Raw genomic sequence first — 10,694 nt, forward strand, 5'->3', positions numbered from 1 at the left:
GCAACGGGGCTCCCGCTGCCTCTGCCCCTGAAACTGCCCTCAGACCCCCCCAGTGCCGCCGGGACCCAAAAACTGCCCCCAAGTGCCCCCCGGGGCGGCCCCCACACCGCAAACTCCCCCAAGCCACGCCCCATTCATCCGAAGCCACGCCCCTCCGCCTCAAAGCCACGCCTCAATCCGCTACCAACCACGCCCCGAGCAAAAGCCACGCCTCCACCGTCGGTCTAGCCACACCCCCTTGTTCTAAGCCACGCCCAACCTCAAGGCACGCCCCCGTTTCCCGGGAAACGCGGTGACTTCCTGGCGGGAAGAGGGAGGCGACGCGCAGCGCGGGAGTGGAGCGGTGGGGACACGGGGGGACACGGGGGGACGGGAGGGATGAGCCCCACGGGGGGGACCAGGGGTTCCGCCCCCGCGCTGGGATGGGGGGCGTGGGGGGCGACCCGGCCCCGGGGCAGTCTGGGGGGCACTGGGGACACCAGGGAGACCCCCGGGGTCTGCGGGTGAACCAGGCCCACAGCGGGGGGGCCAGGGCTGACGGAGCCCCGGGGCAGTTTTAGGGAGTCCGGGGCAGTTCGGGGGTCCCAGGGCTGACAGATCCCAATGACAGGTTTGGGGCTCCAGGTCTGATGGATCCCCGGGGCGGTTTTGGGGGGGTCCGGGTGTGGTGGAGCCCCAGGGCGGTTTGGGGGGGTCTGGGACTGATGGAGCCCCGGGGCGGTTTGGGGTGCCCGGGGCAGCGTGGGGGTGCCCGGGGCGGTTCGGGGCGCCCGGGGCCGTCTCGGGGTGCCCACACGCGCTGTCCCCGCAGCGACCATGGCGCGGGGGGAGCGGGAGCTGCTGCTGGCGCTGCAGCGGGAGCTGAGCGAGGAGCAGTTCCAGAGCCTCAAGTTCCTGCTGGAGGAGCAGCTGCCGCGGGGGGAGCTGCTCCCGGCCTCGCGCCCCGAGCTGTGCCGCCTGCTGCTGCAGCGCTTCCCGGGCCGGGCCCTGGCCGTGCTCGCCGACCTCCTCCCCAAGATCTCCCGCCACGACCTCGTCCGGCTCCACGGGCTCCCCGGCGCCGAGCAGGAGCCGCCCGGAGAGAAGGGGGACGCGGGGGGTCGCCCCGTTTCGCTGCCAACCGTGGCTCCCCCGGCCGCGGCTCCCCCGGCCGCGGCTCCCCGGCGACTGACAGAGCGCGATTTGATGCAGGTCGCGCAGAAGCTGGGCCGGGAGTGGCAGGAGGTGGGCATCGCGTGCCTGGGGCTGGGCAGCAGCCGCCTGGACCAGATCCGGGAGGAGCAGCCGCGCAGCGCGGTGCTGCAGAGCTTCGCCATGCTGCTGGACTGGCAGCGCCGGGAGAAGGCGGCCGCCACGGCCCCCCGGCTCCGCGCCCTCCTGGCCCCCGCCAGCCTGGCCCCCGAGGTCTTCGACCTCCTGCAGAGCTTCGAGGGGGACTGAGCGGGACTTTCCGCGCTGTTTTCGGAACAGTAAAAGCGTTTTTATTCCAACGGCGGCGGCCGGGCGCCGAGCCTCCCGTCCTCATTGCGTTCGAGGTTCTTCCTCGGGGCGGGGGGAGTGGGGGGTGGGTGGGCCCCCCGTGGGCCCCCCCACGTCTCACAGGTCCTGTCCCAGCCTCTCGATCTCGTCCAGGAAGAAGTCGAGGTCGGCCCTGGTGACGGCGGGGCTGGTGACGATCTGCCGGAAGAAGTTGACCCTGGCGCCGTGGGGCTGGTAGCTCACCATCATGGAGCCCTTCTTCATCATCCGCTCCTTGATGGCGGGGGCCACCTGGGGGACAGCGGCGTCACCGGGCAGGCCTGGGGCGGTTTGGGGACAGCCGGTCCCTCTGCTCACCTTCCCCAGTCTCTGCCAGTAATCGGGGGCGCCCTCCCGGCCCCGCAGGCTGGGGGGCACGAACCAGAAGCACAGGTTGATGAACTCCGGCTGCGGGGGGAGGAGGAAAGGATCACAGAGCCCCCCACACCCCCAGACCCCGGGGGGGCCACCCGTGTGCCCCCATCCCCATTTCAGGGCCAGGATTTAAACCCGGGGCTTTCTACTGCAGGGGGCACCGCATCGCCCCCCCCCCAGCACCGTTTTGGGGCAACCCAGCGGGTTTAAGCCTCGGGCGGCCCCGCTCCTGGGGCGCGGTGATGCCGTGGGGGGGTTCAAAGGGGCGGGGGGGCACAAACCCCCCCGCGGTTGTGGTTTGGTGAGCGCGGCCGCACCTCCGACACCAGCTGGAATCCGTCCCTGCGCCGCACCTGCTCGGCCAGGTACCTGGGGGCGGGAACGGGGAGGTGAGAGCGGGGGGGCGAGCGCGGGGGCGGGGGCGGGCCGGGGCGCTCACCGCGTGCAGGCGAAGGCCCGCTCGACGCGCCGCGCCAGCCCCCGCGTGCCCGCGGCTTTCCAGAGCAGCCAGAGCTTGAGGCAGTCCACGCGCCGGCCGCACTGCGGGCTCTTGTCCCCGGTGTCATAGGCCACGTCGTAGAACTTGTCGGTTTGGAACAGGTACGTGGCGCCGGCGCCGTGGCAGCGCTGCAGGAGCCCCTGCGGGACGCGGCGTCACCCAAGCGGTGCAGGGCGGGGGGCGCGGGGCGGGGGGCGCGGGACATACGGAGCCATCGCGCAGCAGGAACGCCGAGCACTGCAGCCCCACCGTCAGCATCTTGTGCGGGTTCCAGGCCACCGAGTCAGCCCTGCGGGACGGGGACGTTTGCGGGGGACCTGGAGCGGGGGGTTGGGCCCGTTTTGGGGGGCTGCGGGGGTTACTCGCCTCTCGATGCCGGCCAGGAGGTGCCGGTGCTTGGGCGAGAGCAGCGCGCTGCCGCCCCACGCTGCCTGCGGGGACAGGGTCAGGGCAGGCGGGGGGCGCCGGGGACGCCTGAGTCCCCCCCGGGTGACCCCGCTGCTCACGTCCACGTGCAGCCAGAGGCCGTGGCGCTCGCAGACGTCGGCGATGGCGCCCACGGGGTCGAAGGCGCCCAGGACGGTGGTGCCGCAGGTGGCGCAGATGAAGAAAGGCTGAGCGCCCTGGGGACGGGGACAGGGGTGTGGGGGGGACGCTGGGGTGGGGACGGGACAGCGGGATGGGGTGGGGGGCGCTGAGATGGGACAGGGACACTGGGATGGGACAGGGGATGGGAGGATGGGGACAAAGGATGACAGGATGGAGCAGGGGACATTGGGATGGGGCAGAAGAGAGTGGAACGGGGCAGGGGACACCGGGATGGGACGGGGGACACCAGGATGGGGCAAATGGCATCAGGATGGGGCAGGGGACATTGGGATGGGCCAGGGGACATTGGGATGGGCCAGGAGAGCCCCCCAGGCAGCTCCGCCCAGGACTCCATGTTCCTCACCTCGGCTTTCGCCCTCTCGATCTCCTTCTCCAGCTCCTCGGGGATCATCTTGCCCCTGAGGGACAGGGACCGGGGAGCGATGGCAGCGGGGACGGCGTGGGGACAGCGTGGGGACGGTGTGGGGACGCAGACCCGGCTCAGCCCGCGGACCCACCTGTCGTCAGTGCCGACCAGGCGCACGTTGTCGGTGCCGATGCCCAGGAACGCGGCTCCTTTCAGCACTGAGTAGTGGCTCTGGGGGGGACGGGGCTCAGACCGGGGCGCCACCTCCGTCCCCCCGTCCCCTGTCCCCCGCCCCGCCCGGGCGCAGACCTCGCGGGAGGCGAACAGGGCCAGGCGCGGCAGGGCCCAGTTGCCGCTCTGGCGGCTGTGCGGGAAGCGGTGGAACCGGGCCACGTTCATGGCGTACATGTTGGACATGGAGCCTCCTGCGGGGACAGCGACAGCCGGGGAGGGTGACAGGCCACCAGTGGGGACAGGGCTGGGGACAGCGCTGGGGACAAGGTACCTGGGGCGAAGATGCCGTCGCCGCCGCTCCAGCCCACAAGCTCGCGCAGCTTGGCCAGCACCACGTCCTCCATGAGCACGAACACCGGGGCGATCTCGTACGTGTACCTGGGGGGACACGGCGGCGTGGGGGTCCCGCTGCTCCCCGGGCGCTCGGCTCCCGCCCCCCGGGGGCCGCTGGGGGCCGCACTGGCTGGTGTTGAGCGCCTCGGTGAGCAGCCGCCCCGCCAGCGCGTGGTGGTCCAGGCCCGAGAAGAGCTGGTTGAAGAACCGGGGGTGACCTGGGGGCGACACGGGGACAGCGTCAGGGACAAGGGGGCGGGAGACACCCCCAGACCCTCTGCGCGGGACCCCCGGATGCGCCACGAGGGACCAAGTGTCACCTGTGGGAGCGGGTGTGGGACAGGGACACGAGTGGGGACGCGCTGGACCTGTGACCCCGGGACAGCCACTGGACGGGACGGGGGGCTGAACTGGGGCCAACTGGGATGAACTGGGGCCAACTGGGGCTGAACTGGGGCCAGCTGGGATGAATTGGGGCCAGCTGGGGCTGAATTGGGGCCAGCTGGGATGAACTGGGGCCAGCTGGGATGAACTGGGGCCAGCTGGGGCTGAACCAGGATCAGTTAGGGCCAAACGGGGAGCAGCTGGGACTGAACTGAGCGCAGGCGGGGGCTGAGCCGGGACCAGCTGGGCGGCACTGGGCTGAACTGGGACCAACTGGGCTGAACTGGGACCAGCCGGGCTGAACTGGGCTGAACTGGGCTGAACTGGGGCTCACCGGTTTTGACGCTGTAGCGCACGAGGTCCCGGCAGCGCCGCAGCAGCCGCCCCCCCGGCTCCCCCTGCTCCCGCAGCTCCAGGTCCAGCAGCGCCCGCAGCTCCGCCGGCTCCTTCCACTCGCACACCTGGGGACGGGGACACGGGGGGGTTGTCCCCAGGACCCCCGGACCCCTCCCCGCATGTCCCCGCGTGTCCCCGGGTGTCCCCACCTTCTGCGTCACGTCGGTCGCCCCGCGCACGGCGTCCTCCAGCAGCACCTCCATGGCCGCCCGCAGGAACTCCTCGCCGGCCGCCGCGTCCACGCCGGGATGGGCCAGCGCGTCGCCCTCCGCGCCCGCCGCGGTGCCGGTCCCCTCGGCCATGGCGGGGACAGCGGGTGACGGCCACCCCCAGCCCACGGCCCCGTTGCTCCCACCTTGGGCACACGGAGCCTCCGCTCGGCCACGTCGCGGGGACAAGGGACAAAGTGCGAAGAGCAGGGCTCACGGCACACGGGGGGGGGATCCCCCAAAGTTATGACCCCACCCTGGGGGTCCTGGGGCACAGGGGTGGCAGAGAGGGGACAATGTCCCCAAGGAGCTGCAGGGGGCGGGGGCAGGGTCAGCGGAGTCCCCAGTGTCCCCCCAAGGTGGGGGTGTCCCCAGTGTCCCCCCAAGGTGGGGGTGTCCCCATTGTCCCCCCTGGGCAGGAGCATCCCCATTGTCCCCCAGGGCGGGGTGTCCCCCCAGGATGGGGTGTCCCCAGTGTCCCCCAAGGTGGGGGTGTCCCCAGTGTCCCCCCAGGATGGGGTGTCCCCAGTGTCCCCCCCCCAGGGCAGGGGTGTCCCCAGTGGTCCCCCCCAGGGCAGGGGTGTCCCCATTGTCCCCCCTGGGCAGGAGCGTCCCCATTGTCCCCCAGGTGGGGTGTCCTCAGTGTCCCCTCAAGGTGGGGGTGTCCCCAGTGTCCCCCAGGATGGGGTGTCCCCAGTGTCCCCCAGAATGGGGTGTCCCCAGTGTCCCCCCCCAGGGCGGGGTGTCCCCAGTGTCCCCATTGTCCCCCCTGGGCAGGAGCGTCCCCAGTGTCCCCAGGGATGGGGTGTCCCCAGTGTCCCCCAGGGCGGGCTGTCCCCAATGTTCCCCCTGGGCAGGAGCGTCCCCAGTGTCCCCCAGGGCAGGGGTGTCCCCAGTGTCCCTCCAAGGTGGGGGTGTCCCCAGTGTCCCTCCAAGGTGGGGGTGTCTGCCCCGTTCCACCCCACTTGGTGGCTTTGGGATGCGGGGGGGCCAACACTGTGACCCCCACGCCAGGGCCGCCAGCCCACAGGGGACCCCGGGTGGGACGGGACCGTCCCCAAAACGGGGGGGACGCTGGCAAATCCCCGTTTGTCCCCGGCCACGGGGAGGGGCAGCAGCTGCCCCAGGGGGGCAATAAGGTGGGGGTCGGGGGACAAAACGGGACCAAACCCACGGGGTCACAGCGCGACGGGGACACCCCCGGGGGTCAAACTGCCCCGGGGCAACGAGCGGGGCAGGGCCCGCCCGGGAGCAATGGCGGCGGGACTCCCTCCCCGGGGCGGCAACGTACGGGTAGCTTTCCCCGGGCGGGCACGGCGGCAGCACCGGCACAGGACCAGGACCAGGACCAGGACCAGGACCAGGACCAGGACCAGGACCGGGCTCAGGTTCCGGCCCAGGCCCAGGCCCGGGCCGCGCCGCCCGCCCCCGTTGCCCCGGCAACCGCCCGGTTCCAAGATGGCGGCGGCGCGCGCATGCGCGGCACGTCCACACAGCCTGCCCTGCCCCCGCCGGAAGCGCTGGCCGTGGCGGGCGTGGGGGGGCGGGTATTTCCGGTTCCGGGTCGGCGGCGGCGGCCGAGGAAGGGGGGGCGGCGGCGCCGTTCGTGGCCGCGGGCGGAGCGGCGGGCGGCGGGGAGCGGAGCGCGGAGCGGAGCGCGGAGGGGCCGCGCAGGTACGGACCGCGCGGGGCGGGGCGAAGCGGCCCCTCCCGCCGCCGCGGGGCCACCGGAGCGGGGAGGGCGGGCCGGGCCGGGCCTGGCGGGGGCCGCGCGCCTCACCGGGCCCGGCCGCGCGCGCCGCCGCCCCGGCCCCGCCCACACCGGGAGGGGGGAACCGGGGGGGGGGGGAGAGCGCGGTGCGCAGGCGTGGTGCCCCCCCCGGGAGGGGCCTCGGTGTCCCCGCCGTGACCCCCCCGCTCTGCCCCACCCGCCCGGACCCTGCACCGGGTCGGGTGTCCCGCCCCCCCCCGGCACTTTGTTTCCCCCCGGGTCAGTTTGTCCCCCCCCGGTTGTCACCGCGCCCTGGGACACCCCCAGTGTCCCGCCCTGAACCCCCAGTCCCGTCAGCCCCCCGAAATTGGGCCCCCTGCCCCCAAACTGGGCCACCCCCCCGCCCCAGACTCGCCCCCTGTGTCCCCCGTCCCCCCCCCAAATTGTTTCCTTGGGGGGCTCAGGTGGGACAGGGACCCCCCCGATCTGCCCACCCCCAAATTGTCCCCCTGGGGGGGGCTCAGCTGGGGCAGGGATGGGACCCCCCCGATCTGCCCACCCCGACCCCCAAATTGTCCCCGTGGGGGGGCTCACGTGGGACAGGGATGGGACCACCCCGATCTGCCCACCCCCAAATTGTCCCCTTGGGGGGCTCAGCTGGGACAGGGACCCCCCTGATCTGCCCACCCCCACCCCCAAATTGTCCCCCTGGGGGGCTCAGGTGGGAGAGTTCGGGGCATCCAGCAATGGGGGGCTCAGGTGGAACAGGGAGCCCCGTAACCGTCCCCTCTGTCCCCACAGGCGAAGAGCAGCAGCAGCGTTTGTCCCCGGGGGGGGCCGGGGGGGGGCGCGGGATGTCCCCCCCCCCTCTGAGCAGCGTCCCCGGCACCCGCTGCCGCCCCCCCCGCGCCCCCCAGCGGGGCTGCCAGGACCCGGAGATGTCGGCGAAGTGGCGGGTACTGGATGAACCCGGCAAAATAAAAACCGCGGCCGCGGGGGGGTCCCGGGATTAACGACCCCCCGGGGACCCGGTTACCCCGCCCACCATAACCAAACAGCCCCAAACCGTCCCAATTGTCACAAACCCCCTGTCGAGGACAGACAGACAGACAGCCCCAAGATGGCTCAGGTAATGAGCCCCAACCCCCCCCCCCGCACCCCCAGCGCCACAGCCCGGGGTGGGGGGCGCGGGGGGGTGGGGAACAGTAAATTCGCCCCCTCCCCCCCCCTCCCCCCGCTCCAGGACTCTCCCGTAGACCAGGGGGGTTTGGGGAGGGGGGCGGGTTGGGGGGTTGGGGCCCCCCCTGCCCCCCGCTGTGGGGGTGGGGGGGGCTGGAGCGCTGTGTCCCCCCCCAGGCGAGTCTGCTGGCCTGCGAGGGGCTCTCGGGGGTCTGCCTGGTGCCCACTCCTGCCAGCAAGAAGATGATGCCCAAGGCCGGAGCCAAAGGGGACGCGCGGGACCGGGGGGGCCCCGAGCTGCTGGTACGGGGGGGCTGGGTCACCCAACGCTGGGAAATGGTGGGGGGGGCAGGATCGGGGCCCTCAGTGGATCTGGGGGGGCAGGGGGCTCCCCCCCCCTTTATCCACAATTGCTCTCCGTTTAGTTTGGTGGTTTCCACCCTTAACTTGGTTTCTCTTCCTTCATTTGACGTTTCCCGTTGATTTTCTGCTCCTTCCGTGCGCTTTTTTCCATTTAATTCCCTTTTTCCCCTTTCTTTAATTTCTCCATTTACCTCATTCCCCCCCCCCATAATTTAACCCCCCCGGTAACGCCCTTTGTGCCCCCAGAGCCTGCGCCAGGACCCCGACAAGCCCCGCGGCACCCGCAAGGACGACGACCCCCCCGAGGCGCCGCAGCCCAAGAAAGCCATTAAAAAGGCAGGTGGGGGGGCCCCAACGCCCGGGGGGGGACACGGCGTGGGGGGGGTCACCGTCCCCACTGACCCCCCCTCTGTCCCAGCACCAAGGACCCCCCACTCCCCCACCAAGGAGCATTTTGGACACGGGCCGGCCGGGGTGGGGGTTCTGGCGGTGGGGGGGATGCGTTTTGCGCCCCCATCACCGCCGGGGGGTTCATGGATTATCCCCCCCCAGGTGGTGGTGATCAAACAGAACGGCTCATTCCAGCTGGGGAGCCCCAAGAACTTCGTGTGCGACCATTGCTGCGGCGCCTTCCGCAGCAGCTACCACCTCAAGCGCCACATCCTCATCCACACCGGTACCCGCCTCGCTACCCCCTTAACGAGCCCTAATTACCACCCCCCCCCGGTATTAATTATCTGCGTCCCCCCCAGGCGAAAAGCCCTTCGAGTGCAACGTGTGCGACATGCGCTTCATCCAAAAATACCACCTGGAGCGGCACAAACGCGTCCACAGCGGCGAGAAGCCCTACCAGTGCGAGCGCTGCCTGCAGGTACCACCCGGGGGGGCCGCGGAGGGGCGCCCCCCCCCGGGCCCCCCTCCTGACTGCCCCCCCCCCGCAGAGTTTCTCCCGGACGGACCGGCTGCTGCGGCACAAGCGGATGTGCCAGGGCTGCCAGACCAAGAGCCCCGACGCGCAGCTGCTGCTCTAGGAGCCCCACGACCCCCGGGACCCCCCCGCGGACGCCCAGCGCAGTTCGGGGGGGGTTATCCTTCCTCCCCCCCGCCCCGTCCTTCCTCTTCCTCGTCCCCTTCTCCTGGGATCTGGCCCGGACTCACGGCTGGTGACGCTGTAAATAACTCAGAGCTGGAAAATCTCCCCCCCACGGAGCTGCCTGCAAACTTCGCTGATTCCCCCTGCGCCCCCCCCCGGGCGTTTTATTGACCCCCCCCCGCTCTCAGGAAAGGCTTAAAGCCCTAAGCTGGGCTTAAAGCGGAGCTAAGCCGGGCCTAAAGCTGAGCGCACACAGGACATTGGCAGCCCCCACGGCTCCGTGCGGGCGCTCGGCTCTCGGGGGGGCACCGGGAGGAACTGTTTCTGCTCCCCCCCCGCCTTTTATTTTGAGGAAAAAAGTAGAGAAACTGGGGAAAGCGCAGCATTTGGGGCAGCGGCGCCCCCCCCGGCACCCCAGGCGCCCCCCCCCGCCCCCCGAGGTGTTCACGGCTTGGGGGGGTTGTTGCTTTTACTCTTTTGCGCGGTTCTGGGGCCGGTGCCTTTGCTCGCTGCCCCCCGTTATCGGGGGGGCTGTGATGTGCGTGGGGGGGTGCGCGACCCCCAAAAACGCGTGTTCTACTGGAAAAGCGCGGTATTGAGGGGGAAGCATCGGCTCAACCAGCTCTGGAGCCTCAAACCCCCCTGGGGGGTCACACACATTCTGGGGACGGTCCTGTGCCCCCCCAGCTCCCGTACCCCCCAAAGCACAGACTGTTCCCACGCTGGGGGGGCAAAGGGCCCCCCGGGTTGTCACTTGGGGGCCTCGTTTCTCTTGGTGCCCCGCCAGGAGCTCGGGGGTGACCCTGGGGGGTTGTGACATCTCCCGTGGTTTGGGGTCACCCTCCCCAAAAATGTGGGTTTGATGCTGTGAGAGGAGCTTCAGATCTGAGCGCCCCCCCCCGCCGAACTCCGTCCCTCTGGGGTGTGGGGGGGCCAGGACGGTTTTTAGCGGGGACACAAGAGCCCGGGGGGGGGTTGAGCAAAAACGGTGTGGGGGGGGGGTTACACCATCTGCACCCACAAAAGTGCAGCAGCTGCATTCGGCCCCCCCAAACCAGGGAGGGGACGCAGGGACCCCCGGACCCCGGGCGGGGTGGCGCAGGGGACACCCCCTCCCCCCAGCTTCATTTTTTGGGCTATTTTGGTTGCTTTTGGGGTTTAATACACTTATTTTGCTATAGGGGAGGGGGGTGGGGCCGGGGCGTGGCCTCGGGTGGGCGTGGTCGGGTGTGGCCAGCGGTGGGCGTGGCCGGGGAGGGCGGGGTCGGGGCGCGGTATGTGGGCGTGGCCGGGGGCGGGGCGCGGCTGTCCGGGTATGGTTTCCGAGTCCCCGCCCCCCCGGCCTCCCGGGTTTATTTAAATAAAACTCGTCGGGGTTTTTGTTTTTCTACCTCGGGCTCCGTGGTTTCGTTGGGGGGACGGGTCCGGACCCCCCCGACCCCCGG

The 10,694-nt window shown here is 71.2% G+C and overlaps 3 protein-coding genes across 6 annotated transcripts; 2 read left to right on the top strand and 1 right to left on the bottom strand.

Moving 5' to 3' along the window:
- Positions 1 to 12: 12 nt before the first annotated feature.
- LOC139825795 (uncharacterized) lies at positions 13 to 1,490 on the top strand. Of its 2 annotated transcripts, none has more exons than XM_071800038.1 (2): positions 13 to 265; positions 812 to 1,490. In XM_071800038.1, the coding sequence occupies exon 2, from the start codon at positions 817 to 819 to the stop codon at positions 1,438 to 1,440; it is 624 nt and encodes a 207-aa protein (XP_071656139.1). In that variant the 5' UTR covers positions 13 to 265; positions 812 to 816; the 3' UTR covers positions 1,441 to 1,490. The 2 variants fall into 2 exon arrangements, with proteins under 2 accessions (XP_071656139.1, XP_071656138.1); XM_071800037.1 differs by having other exon boundaries at positions 14 to 343.
- On the bottom strand, positions 1,459 to 6,301 carry CSAD (cysteine sulfinic acid decarboxylase). 2 transcript variants are annotated; one of them, XM_065859020.2, is made up of 14 exons: positions 4,844 to 6,301; positions 4,633 to 4,759; positions 4,042 to 4,132; positions 3,853 to 3,959; positions 3,657 to 3,772; positions 3,499 to 3,578; positions 3,345 to 3,399; positions 2,899 to 3,015; positions 2,759 to 2,823; positions 2,600 to 2,681; positions 2,333 to 2,532; positions 2,211 to 2,262; positions 1,837 to 1,926; positions 1,459 to 1,770 (listed from the first exon to the last, which is right to left on the bottom strand). In XM_065859020.2, exons 1-14 carry the CDS (start codon positions 4,994 to 4,996, stop codon positions 1,597 to 1,599), a joined length of 1,509 nt encoding a protein of 502 aa, XP_065715092.1. In that variant the 5' UTR covers positions 4,997 to 6,301; the 3' UTR covers positions 1,459 to 1,596. The 2 variants fall into 2 exon arrangements, with proteins under 2 accessions (XP_065715092.1, XP_065715091.1); XM_065859019.2 differs by having other exon boundaries at positions 3,499 to 3,772.
- A 97-nt stretch (positions 6,302 to 6,398) lies between these two features.
- ZNF740 (zinc finger protein 740) lies at positions 6,399 to 10,639 on the top strand. 2 transcript variants are annotated; one of them, XM_065858976.2, is made up of 7 exons: positions 6,399 to 6,577; positions 7,416 to 7,570; positions 7,971 to 8,096; positions 8,403 to 8,492; positions 8,709 to 8,832; positions 8,909 to 9,027; positions 9,098 to 10,639. In XM_065858976.2, exons 2-7 carry the CDS (start codon positions 7,469 to 7,471, stop codon positions 9,185 to 9,187), a joined length of 651 nt encoding a protein of 216 aa, XP_065715048.2. In that variant the 5' UTR covers positions 6,399 to 6,577; positions 7,416 to 7,468; the 3' UTR covers positions 9,188 to 10,639. The 2 variants fall into 2 exon arrangements, with proteins under 2 accessions (XP_065715048.2, XP_071656140.1); XM_071800039.1 differs by lacking the exon at positions 6,399 to 6,577 and having other exon boundaries at positions 7,431 to 7,743.
- Positions 10,640 to 10,694: the final 55 nt, after the last annotated feature.

This window comes from Patagioenas fasciata, chromosome 28 (genome assembly GCF_037038585.1).
Source record: "Patagioenas fasciata isolate bPatFas1 chromosome 28, bPatFas1.hap1, whole genome shotgun sequence".
NCBI classification, from domain to species: Eukaryota; Metazoa; Chordata; class Aves; order Columbiformes; family Columbidae; genus Patagioenas; species Patagioenas fasciata.

Coding starts and splice junctions, on each gene's coding strand:
- LOC139825795 (XM_071800038.1), top strand. CDS start 817: ATGGCGCGGGGGGAGCGGGAGCTGCTGCTGGCGCTGCAGCGGGAGCTG.
- CSAD (XM_065859019.2), bottom strand. CDS start 4,996: ATGGCCGAGGGGACCGGCACCGCGGCGGGCGCGGAGGGCGACGCGCTG. Junction 4,760..4,843: donor CGACCGACGTGACGCAGAAG/GTGGGGACACCC, acceptor CCCCGTCCCCAG/GTGTGCGAGTGGAAGGAGCC. Junction 3,400..3,498: donor CTGGTCGGCACTGACGACAG/GTGGGTCCGCGG, acceptor CCTGTCCCTCAG/GGGCAAGATGATCCCCGAGG.
- ZNF740 (XM_065858976.2), top strand. CDS start 7,469: ATGTCCCCCCCCCCTCTGAGCAGCGTCCCCGGCACCCGCTGCCGCCCC. Junction 7,571..7,970: donor AGATGTCGGCGAAGTGGCGG/GTACTGGATGAA, acceptor GTCCCCCCCCAG/GCGAGTCTGCTGGCCTGCGA. Junction 9,028..9,097: donor AGTGCGAGCGCTGCCTGCAG/GTACCACCCGGG, acceptor CCCCCCCCGCAG/AGTTTCTCCCGGACGGACCG.